This window comes from Gavialis gangeticus, unplaced genomic scaffold (genome assembly GCF_001723915.1).
Source record: "Gavialis gangeticus isolate Ggan-Ray unplaced genomic scaffold, GavGan_comp1, whole genome shotgun sequence".
NCBI classification, from domain to species: domain Eukaryota; kingdom Metazoa; phylum Chordata; order Crocodylia; family Gavialidae; genus Gavialis; species Gavialis gangeticus.
Window position 1 is genome coordinate 40,272,690 of NW_017728998.1, and position 11,676 is coordinate 40,284,365.

At 40.9% G+C, this 11,676-nt stretch overlaps 1 protein-coding gene across 2 annotated transcripts in view; it reads left to right on the top strand.

Annotated features, from left to right (window-relative positions):
* DUS2 (dihydrouridine synthase 2) overlaps nucleotides 1-11,676 on the top strand; it is a 90,182-nt gene that overhangs the window by 51,748 nt on the left and 26,758 nt on the right. For both annotated transcript variants that reach the window (XR_002095436.1, XM_019505744.1), the window contains exons 6-9: nucleotides 825-885; nucleotides 6,498-6,545; nucleotides 10,421-10,486; nucleotides 11,552-11,622. Coding sequence is in view for 1 of the 2 variants with exons in the window: in XM_019505744.1 (XP_019361289.1) it covers nucleotides 825-885; nucleotides 6,498-6,545; nucleotides 10,421-10,486; nucleotides 11,552-11,622 (246 nt within the window). In the remaining variant the exon portion in view is untranslated. The remainder of the gene's footprint in view (nucleotides 1-824; nucleotides 886-6,497; nucleotides 6,546-10,420; nucleotides 10,487-11,551; nucleotides 11,623-11,676) is intronic.

The window sequence follows — 11,676 nt, forward strand, 5'->3', positions numbered from 1 at the left end:
CAGGGACTCGGGGAAAGTCTGTTCACCAGGGCCCCCCTTGGAGTCACCAGGAACAATGGCCACAAGCTGAGGGAGGATAGGTTTAGGTTAGATATTAGGAAGAACTACTTCACTGTAAGGGTGGCCAGAGCCTGGAATAGGCTTCCCAGAGTAGTGGTGCTCTCACCTTCCCTGGAAACCTTCAAGAGGAGACTGGACAGGCACCTGGCTGGGGTCTTATGACCCTTCCCATCCCCAGTGCTCCTTCCTGCCCATGGCAGGGGGGCGGACTAGATGATCTGTCCAGGTCCCTTCCGACTCATTGATTCTATGATCCTTAATGATTTTAAAGCATTCAACCAGATACAGTATGAACATAAATAGAGAAATTTATATCTCTTACATTTTCTATTTTAATAGAAGATAATCAGATAGAGTTTTGCCTCCTGCAATACCAGTGAATATAACTTGATCCCACACAGGGTTTATTCTCAAAAATCAATCAAAACCATGTACTGTAGAGTTTGGGCTTTGGAGAAAGTTCCTAATCAAGTTTTTTTCCCCCTTAGACTTAAGGAAGATGAGCTCTTGGAGCTTTCCGTGAAGCAAATTCAGTTCTTAGGTAGATTTTGAGGTGGCTATGCACAGCACTGTTTTATCTTACCCATAATTAAAATTAGTGAGAAGATAAAAGATTGAGGGGCTCAGCTAAAGTGTCCAAACTTAAAATACTTATCTGATTTCCTTGAGGATGGATAACTCGCCTGAATATGCTCTGGTCAGATGCTGTTTCTTGGTTTTAGTCTAGAATATATTTGGAGGTTTTGTTGTTGTTTTCTTCTCAGAGAGAATGATGTTGCCTGCATTGATGTCAACATGGGCTGCCCAAAAGAATATTCTACTAAGGTAAGTGATTTCAAACCCTTTAAATATTTTTTTTTCACAGCAACTCATGTTCTAGCTTTCTGATTATGAGAAATTCTTATATTGGTTTTTCCTTGCTGGGAATGTTACAAGTGTTTGTTATTTATGTTCCCAAAGAGTCATTTGGTACTTCACTGCAACTCTGAAAAGAGGAAGCAGTCATTTCACATTCTTATTTTTGAATTGTGAACTGTGTCTGTTGTCTGGCTTGTTAGAAGCATCAACCAAATACTTTATTGTTGCTCCCTTTAGTGTAAACAGCTAGCTAGTATTCAGAGCCTTGTAGGAGGAGAAATTGATGACTCAGAGTGTTTTTTGAGGGCAGTCATGTTTGTACACAAAGTTCTGTTTCCCTCAACACAGCAGGAACAAACAATGGGGGTTGCTCTCAGCCCTAAGGTTCTGTTCAGCCACCAGTCTCTCTTGGCTTCCTTTTAAGGTGATACTAAAGTGCTCTACTCAACATCTCCTGCCTTTTCCAGTTGCTTTCCTTCTAGCTTGTTCTTGCCCCATACATACACAAAGCTGAAATCTAATCTTTATTCTTTTTCCACTATAATTAAACAAAGGGACCTGCACCTTCTTATTTCGGCTGAATGAACTGCAGATAGTACCCCCTCTAGTTTAACATAGATTGAGAGGTTCCAGCTAGCCTACATAGTAGGGCCATATGTCCACCCAAGTGCTTTATCAATATAGGAATACCAGTGTTCTGTACCAGAAAAGCTGTGCTATGTGTTGATATAATAAAAGCACTCTTAACCATGAGCAAAATAGTCTATGCTTGACAACAATGCAGCTTTGCATGTAAAAATCTATACTAGCGGCTCCTGCCAGCACAACTACGTTAATCAAGAATCTCGCCTCTTTGTACATGTGAATGTGTTGGGCGCGCAGGGCGTACAGTGTGAATTTTATCAGGGAATAAGGCACAATGCCACATCTATTGGAACATAAAACATGCAATATGAAAAGAATAAAGAATAGTAAGGTTATTTGCTTCACTCGCTCCCATGCATACTCATTCATTCATTCATTCGTTCACACACATACAGAAATTAGACTGTCTTGCAAGGGTTAAGGTGTTACCAAGTTTCAAAGTTGCTCAAGGTCAGTCTGGTGGCCAGCCAGGCTGAACAAGAGAGTTGGAGTCAGGTGTTGTTGGACACGCTGAAAACTCCTTCTTGTAGGTGGAAGAGACCCAAAGTCTTGTCTTTGTGTTCATTCTTTATAGTAATAGCTGTTCATACAAGCTTATGCATTCCGCTGAGTCAGATACGAAGGCCATCCTCTTTGTCCTTTTGGCAGGCCGGGATTGGTAGGTCATGATCTTTTGGCTTTGTGGTCTGCAGTCTTCAGGGACCATCACTTGCAGTCTTAAGCCATCAGGATGGAGCATGATTTAATGTTTGGTAATCCTTCACTGCTGACTCGACGTACACTGCATCCCTTAACCATTAAACCACAGAAGGCTATTTTCACCTGCAAGAAGCATGTCTTCCTCCATTGCTGTCACATACATTCATCATTCACTCTTTCATTACCTCCTTCCACATAAACCAAAACATGTCCACATACACCAGACATACCGCAAACCCTTACACAAGCATTTTCCTTATACTAAATTTAAGTTCTAAAGTCATGAGTCAAATATGTCTAAAATCATGAGACCAATATGTCAAATGCATTTATGGTAAGCAATAAGAAATTTAAAATAGATGGTTAATTCCAAGCACTAATAATGACTTGTCGCAGGGCACTAAGGTGCCTGCTCCTCTATGAGCAGAAACTGTCTAGGGAGAGAGCCCAAAGAACCAGACAGAAGCCCACAGGCGTATGTTATTATGGCAACAGGCTAATGAGGAAATCAGCCTGCACCTGGTCAGCTGACCGGAAGAGGCAGGGCCCTGGGCATATATAAACCCCAGGGATGGGACTAAAAGTTTAGTTCTCTGGCAGCAGCTAAGGGGAAGGAGCCTCCAGGGAAGAATTGTCCAGGGACTGCCTGAGCTGGGTTAATGGGGCTCCAGGAGCTCAACAGGTACCCTAGCCTACAAAGCACTTAGTGCTAGGGAAAGTTTGATCTTTTAAAGGACAGAGCACACCCTGAACTGCTTATATTATGTTATAGCCCAGGGGCTTATGTTTAAGGTGCTGTTTATGAATACCAGTGGATTGGGCTGAGGCTACTGGGGAAGGAGGAGGCCTCACTGAGGACCCACTACGGTGTGGGGACCCCAACTCCAGAGAAGGCACAGCGATAAAGGGGTGAGCAGAGCCCAGCGCCAGGGGGCGCACTGCCGAACAGGGTGAGCAGAGCCCAGCGCCAGTGTGGGGCACAGAGATGGGGGTGAGCAGAGCCCCAAGAGAGACAACTTTTAAATGCAAGGCTTGGGGCGGTTTTGGAGCCACACATCTAGCCCATAAGGCTGAGGGTGTCCCACGAGAAATCCATTTTGAGCGTGATCCAAAAAGGGGATCTAAGAACCCACGTGGTTCATCGGGATCCAGCAGGACCATGTCCAGACAAAAAAGATCAGGGGCAGCCTCCCTATATTATTACCAGCAAGATGCGGTGGGTGAGAAAGAGGATGCCCGTTGGGCAGGATTGGCACAGTCAAGGAGCCCTAGGGGTATCATGGCCATCCCTGGGGACCCCATCCCATGACATAACTGATCAAATTATAGTAAAAAGTAAATCATAACTTTATTTTAATGGTTAAATCTTTTCCTTATATAAAAAGAGAAATAAAATTAACAGTCAAAGCAATTATAGTCAATAACAAGATAAGCAATCAAAGCAACTATAGTCACTGCAATACTACAAATGGTGCAGCTGTGCTGGCATCTATCAGGAAAAGCTGTCCAGAGGATCACAAACAAAACACAGAAGTTTTTCTACAGGAACCTGTAGAATGGCCGATGTTGGGAAGGACAGAGGCACCAGTCGCCAAGCTGGGGTTGCTCAGGGTGGGCCGCCTGTGTGCTCGGTAGTGAACCTGGAAGTGGACTGGAAGTGCTTCTGGCCCTCTTTTGGGTCTGCCAAGCACACTGGGGAGCCCCCATGATGCTCCATGCACCCCAGCATCACAGCATTCACAAGCTGCCTACTACCTAGAGGTATGTAGGCACAGCTTTAAAAGTTTGATGTCTGAATTGCTGAGTCTGTCTGAATCAGAACCCTCCAAATTGATTTCATTCAGAGAGATTAAAGGGTCCTCTGATTTGATTCGGATTCAGAGATTCGGCCACCAAATAGGGCTGAATCTCCACCAAATCGAATCAGAAACCAAAGCTTTGCACAGCCCTAATTAACGCTAAAATAGTTCTAAGTCTTTTAAAGTTACAGTACATTAAATTAATCAGACTATAGCTTTTAACATTACTAAGCCACTTGAGGTATAACTAGAGCTTTTAACACACCATATTGCTTAATTTTCATGTCAGGTGTACATGCAGAAGACAATGTAGAAATGTTTCAGTCGTTGTCATAGCAACAGAGCTTTGGTTCACTCTGCATGACTCATGACTTCATTCTAGAGAGCTTGGTTACACACTTAAGATGGCCCTGCTGTCTTTGTTATCAGCATATTTAATAGATTTCCTGTAGGATGCATCTTTCAGGATTTATCACATACAGAATGAAAAGAGAAAACATCTCCATAGATAATTAAGTCATCATTCTGTATCCTTTGTTTTGGGTTCTCTTGCATTTTGTTAAGTCTGGACCCCACCCTGTTTATTGGTGTTTGTTTAAATATAGCCACATTAACTATAGCTATATAATATGAATTATTAGCTATAATAAATGAAAGGGTTTCATTATAACCACAGCTTGTGCTGCTGCCTCGCCAGGCTAGTTCAGTAGTAGCCTAAGATAGCTCTTCCAGACATTTCAGATTAAAATGAAGCATTTATTAAGATGAAGCATTCATTAAAAGCATTAGAAGCATTTTGCAGTGTTAGGTAAATGTGCAGTTTCTTCGGAAATTTAATTTAGCTGGCCTGTGAATAGACTTAGCTGTTTGAAATCAGACTTTTTAATATTCCAGTACTGGTTTAAAAGCTTTGCCAATAAACACCAAGGCTCTCATTGCCAAACATGTCTTTTATAGTGTGTATTGCCTTGACACTGAACAGATGCAAGTTTTCAGTATAGCTTGGGCTTTTTTCAGTTTTTCAGCCAGCAAGAATAGGATGTTTGTGTCTAAATGGACTGTTGTTTTCCAGGGATAGAAACCCTTCCATTAGTGAAACTGATGGAACAGTTTGAAACTCCCTTTGAAGAGGAAGGGAAGGAGGGGGACTTATTTTAGGTCACTTGACTTTAATAAGATGGAAGGAAGACAGACTTGTATAATATGTCAGTTGTGTAGTAGATTAATCAAAGATCCTTAGTAACCTTATTTAGGGAGGGTTAAAGGTGAGTTAGACATGCTGTCTCAGGGTTTAGATATTCTTTCTCAGGGCTTGGATTCGAACATTTGTCTAACTGTCCCAGGAACATAGTTGGTCAGAAATCCTTGCTTCTTGCATAATTGTTGGACCTTCACAGCCCCAGAATCACTCTCACAGTACCTTTTAAAGATGAGTAACAATATTCCTTCACAAAGTTTGCTTTCTTTGTGAAGTTTGGTTATTCAGAACTTAAGAAATGTAGGAGTAGCTTTGAATGTTGGTATCTTTACTTCAGTGGTCCACTTAGTCCTGTATCCTGGCTCTGGCTCCTGTCTTTGGGCTGCTGAGGATCTGAGAGTCCAGCCTGGCAAGGAGCTTGGGAGCCCATTAGCTGAGGCCCATTCCCAGTCCTTTATTTCTAATGATAACAGGGAAACCAGCAAGAAAGTTTCTGTCAAATGTTGTTGTTATGGACATTTTTCCCAAGGAATATTTCTAATAGTGCAACGTTCTGCTAGAAAATTTCTAAAAGTCTCTAACACAAATGGGCTGCTCATTTAAACAGCAGTGTGTCCATATAGAGTGGATGATGGGGTGGGGGAAGCAAGTTATAAGAGAAAACATTATATATTAAAAATATTAGTAGTTTTGTGATGTCATTTCATTTGTATTTCTTTCCTTATGTTTCACACAGTAGCAGGACCATTGGTTTGTAGGACCTATAAAACCCTTTATTGAGTGTTAGGGACTCGATATACATGTCTGTCATTGACATAATCAGCAGAGGCAGATTGGCTACAGAAGCTAGATGTGGGGGATTTGTTTGTTTCAGGGTTTTTTGGGGGGGGGTTAGGGTTTCTTTAAACTTCTGGCTGCTCTTCAAAGAAATCAAGGTGGAAAAAGCTTGGTATTTGATGCTTAAAGTTGCTACTTCGTTAGCCTCATGGAATTTTAGGCACAGCTCAGCTGAACAAGAGTTCAGCTATACACTTTCACTGAATACATATCCAATTTGGATTCTTTTCTAAATGGAAATCCTTCAGAAACTTTGGAAATATTTTTCTTATACGGGAGGCTCCGATTTTTACTGCAGTTTGCCATTAGACAAAATAAATCTCATAAGATAAATGTGTCAAGCTGAATGTTTTCAGTATGTAATGTGAATAACATGAATATCTTTTCATTCACTTCCCTAGGGAGGTATGGGAGCAGCACTGCTTTCTGATCCTGACAAAATTGAGTCTGTAAGTATCCAGTTTGGCAGTTTGAAAATTCCATGGAAAATATGATGTTTATGTGTACAGTGATTCCTTTGATACTGGGGTTATTGAAGTTAGGGAAGGTTGTGTGGAAGGCAAATTTGAAACAATAAGGCATGGAATATGTTTTGCACCTTCAAATGAAAGCTCCACACACCAGTTATACTGTTTTTCCTGCATGACTGCAAGGTCTGTTATATTGTTGCTTGCTTCCTTTTCAGTTTTTAAACTTGCACCATTTCAGGCTACAGTTGGCAGCATTTTTTGGTTGCTGCTAACCCCTATTTGCTGGTCAGAGACCTGATTGAGCTCTTTTGCCTGGGCACTTGTCAGTCTTCTGTATTTAGGCCCTCACAAAAGGGTTTTGCACTTTTAAGCTTCCCAGGGCTGAGCAAAAGTATTGTATCTGGAGTATTTAGTACACTCTTCTGTTTTACACCCCCTGTGAAAAACTGAGATTCTATATAGATCCTTACTATTGGTGCTCTTAGATGAAAGCTGAATCAACCAGACTTTCCATTAGTTTAGCACACCCTTTTTTGACTTACAGTTCACCTCATCAGGGACACCTGATAATTATAGCACATAACTTCAGAAGTTTTTCAAATTTCCCAGACCATTTGCTCTTCAGATACCACAAGAAAATAGAGATCTTAGACAAAGCAATAAAAAAATACAAATTTCTCTGCTTCATTTTGCTAACAACTCTTGATTATCAGTCTTTCTAAGGATTCCAGGGTCCATCCTTTCCTGTACATGGCTTTTCTTTAGAGTTACAGAGTATAAGCAGACATCTCATTTCTCCCAAGAGAAAAGCCTTTTGTCCTGAAATCGTACAGACATACTAGCTCACTATCCTGCTTCTCATTTGTCCCAGCTTTGGATTCAGGTGAGGCAAGACATCCTCAAATGAGATGTCTGTTTATAAAGCCACAGAGTCTACTTTTTCTTTGACATTTGCAGTTGAAGCCTGTCTGCTTCCTATAAAATAACTGAGAGAGCTTTCTTTTGTGATCTCCAGTCCCTTTTGTGATGTAATTCCCGGGATAGCTTCACCAGTTAATCCATTGCCTAGTAGTGTCACCCATACTTGAAAACTGGCTTGTCTTGGACACTGGTTACCACCTTTTGCAAGAGTGCCCTGTTAGAATGAACTATTATCAGAGTTCAGTGGCTTTGCATTGGTAACTCTGTGGCAAAACCCATGCAGTATTCCACTGGGCTTGCATGTTTAGACATACCCATTTCTGAAGCCAGTGGCGCACGGAGGAATAATGAGATCAGCTTAACATCTATTTCCTTTTGACACCCTGTCTGAATGACCAAGTATCATTTTCAGCTGGAGCAGCTCTGACAACAAACCTCAAACTCCTGCCTCTGGATTTATAGAGAGATGCTTTGACAGCTCTGCCACTGCTCCCTTAAGTAAGCTAAAAACAAAGCTATTCCCTGAATAGAAGTGAGTCCTATCTCACTGTATCCAGGACTTCTGTGAGGTTTATGGAATCCTGTTTGTTTTGTTAGGGGTAACCTGACAGCATGTAAATGGGTAGAGTGAATAATCTTAATTACATGCTTTGTAGCCACTGCAAAACATTTAAATCAGTTACTTAAATGAAGTAATTTGCATAGCTCTCTAATCGCTTTAACTTTAAGAATTGTAAATTCCAGCATTTTGCTCTGATTATTAAAGTTAACTTATGCCTTTTTCCCAAAAATATATAGTTTACACTATCTGTTGTCTAACAAGAGAAGCTGTTAATATGTTAAGCTACAACAGCATTTCAATATAGAATCATAGAAAGAAGGACTGGAAGGGACCTGTAAGATTATCAAGTCTGGTCCTCTGCCACGGGCAGGAGGTCATTGGGCTCAAACAAGCACAACAAGGTATTTGTCCAGCCTCCTCTTAAAGATCGCCAGAGATGGCAACTGCACCACTTCTGCTGGAAGCGTGTTCCAGATTCTAGTTACCCGTACTGAAAAGAAGTTTTTCCTTACATCCAGCCAAAACTTTTCCTCAGCTAGCTTGTGTCCATTGGTCCACATCTTCCAGGGGAGAAGAGGGGGTTTCTAAAAAGTTGTTCTCCCTTGCCATATTTGTAGGTGGCTATCAAGTCACCTCTCAGCCTTCTTTTGCTCAGGCTGAACAAACCTAGATCCCAAAGTCTTTCTTCATAGGGCCTGTCCCCCAGGCCCTTGATCATGTGGGTGGCCCTTCTCTGCACCCTTTTGAGTTTGTCCACATCCTTCTTGAAGTGCGGTGCCCAGAATAGGACACAGTACTCCAGCTGTGGCCTCACCAATGCTGAATAGATGGGGAGGAGCACCTCTCTGGATCTGTCGGTGACACACCTGCTAATGCACACCAGAGTTCTATTTGCCCTGTTGGCGACTTCATCACACTGACTCATATTCATCCTCTGGTCATTTGACACCCCCAGGTCCCTTTTGGGTGCAGTGCCAGCCAGTGGACTGCCACCCATTGTATAGATATGGTGAGGATTCTTCCTTCCCAGATGAAGGACCTGGCATTTGTCCTTGCTGAACTTCATATGGTTTTGTTCAGCCCATAGGACCAGCCTGTCAGGGTCTTCCCAGATACTTGACTGATGTACCCACTTGTCTCCACACCTTGGTATCATCTGCAGACTTAATCATTACACTTTTCACTCCCTCATCCAGGTCATTAATAAAGATGTTAAAGAGCAGAGGCCCGAGCACTGACCCATAGGGTACACCACTGGAGATGACCTTTCAGGATGAGGCCACCCCATCAATAATGGCTTGTTGGGATCGGCCACTGAGCCAGTTCCCAACTCACCTCACTGTAGCCTGGTCCAGGCCAGTACTCTCCGACTTAACTGAGAGGATTTCATGGAAAACAGGCCTTACTGAAAGGCCTTGCTGAAATCTAGGTAGATGACATCTGCCTCCTGTCCCATGTCCAGATGGTTAGTTACCTGGTCATAAAAGGACACTAGGTTTGTTAGGCATGACCTCTCCTCAACAAAGCTATGCCAGTTGCTTTTCAGTACCCTACCAGATGTGAGCTTGTGGCTGATGGCCTCCTTGACAATTTTTTTCAAAGATCTTCCCCAGGACCAAAGTCAGACTGACCGGTCCATAGTTGGCAGGGTCATTATATCCAGTTAATATCATCACAAGAAAAAAATTAAATATAATACCTTGGCAGTACTTTGGCAAACTTACTTTCCCTAACAATGCTGTAGAAGTAGTGGTAAGCTGCCACTTGTTTATGTTATGTTGGTTCTTTTTAACACTCTCTTGCTGCTTCCTTGCTTGAGTTGAGATGTGTGCGCTTTAAAATTGACAGAGATTAGTAAAATCTGTTACTACTTTGATTCAGAGAAATTTAAATCCCTTTTTATCCATAATTTCACTGAACAAAGAAGAAACCTTTAAGAACTTGGATAGATTAAAAAATCAGCCTTTTATTGGGCAGAACTTCTGTTGGATAGCTTTGGCAGCATCTTATATCATTTGAATGTGCTGGCTAGTAATACATATACAGCAAGATTGTAGTTTTTGCTTGATGTCTGTATTGCCTTTGTCTTTACGTGAGGCATTCCCAGAACATCTTTAAATGTAACATTTTAACTCCTCCTTCAATTCGGCTCATTTCCTGAGCTCAAACACGTTTGTCACATACAAGTTTTTCCAGCACTCAGAATAGTCATTCTAAACTTTAATGATTCCGATTTTATAAACTTAAACGCTTCCTCAAGAAGGACATCTGGTTATTCTTTTTGAGTGGTGTTCGAATTTCTGAGCATGTTCAAGATAATAAGATTTACATATGCTTTTTGTGACCTTGTTCACCACCCCCCTTTGCTTAGATACTGAGGACCCTTGTTAAAGGAATTAGTAAACCAGTGACCTGCAAAATCCGAATTTTGCCCTTGGTAAGACCATTTTATTATATTTTGAAAGTTGTATTTTATTATTATTTAGAAATGTTTTATTTCATACAGGATTTAAAATTGGTTAAAATACTTTACATTTTAGTGTGAGTAATGGTGAATCCAAGTCCCTCACAGGCAGCATATTACTCATGAGAACCACCCTCCCTTCCCTTCCTCCACTCCTACCAAACTCCACAACATTGCTCTTAGCACCAGGGGAAAAAGCTGAAATTGAATTCAGTATGCTGTTTTAAAATAGGGGAAATACCAATGGTTCAATGTTCTTGTTTACAAGTGGCAATGTTCCCAATGAACTTACGCATGCTGCACTGGTGAATGTAAAGAAACATGTTTAAATCAAAGTAATTATCCACATGTGGCATTTTGGCTGTTGAATTCCATGTATGGAAAAACAAAACAAAAGTGGTATTTCATTTTTCAGAAGTGTCTGATTTTTTTTTTTTTAATTAGAAGTGAAAAGCAAAGCCTCAGGGTTTGATTCTCTAAACTTTGAGGTTATTGGAATTCAAAATCTTGATTCATGCTATCTCTACAATACCAGTTTCACTGTTGAAATCAACCACAGCAAAATAAATTTCTCCTATATTTTGGATATGTTACATTATCTGAATCATAATCTATACCATCAGATAGGTCCTTCTGGGAACTGAGTGAACTGTCACTTTTCACTAAGGCCTTGTACAGTTCTAAAGATGGTGAAACAATAATAACCATTTTTCAGAAATTGTTTGTTTCTTTCAGTCAAGTTATTTGGAGCCAAATTATTCAGCTATTATTACTAATAATTTGAAATAGATTACTCTTACATCAGCGCAGTTGTTCATGGAGTGCTGCTCAGTGTTAGGATTACAGAATGGAGCTGTATCAAAGGTAGTATAGTGAAGCATTCTCTAATTCTGTATTGACTAGGTGATAAAATATATAGCTGTAGTGAGGGCCCTTTTTGTTTTAGATTTCAGCACTATTTATGTGAGAGAAACATATTAATGAGGCCATGATGAACCTCCAAATTGAACTAACGTGTTTTCTATCACTTTTTCCCAGCTTGAAGACACAGTAAGCCTTGCAAAAAGGATAGAAAAGACTGGTGTTGCTGCTATTGCAGTCCATGGAAGGTAAATGTGTTTCAGTGAAGAAAGAGACTTTTAATATTACTTATTAGGAAGTAG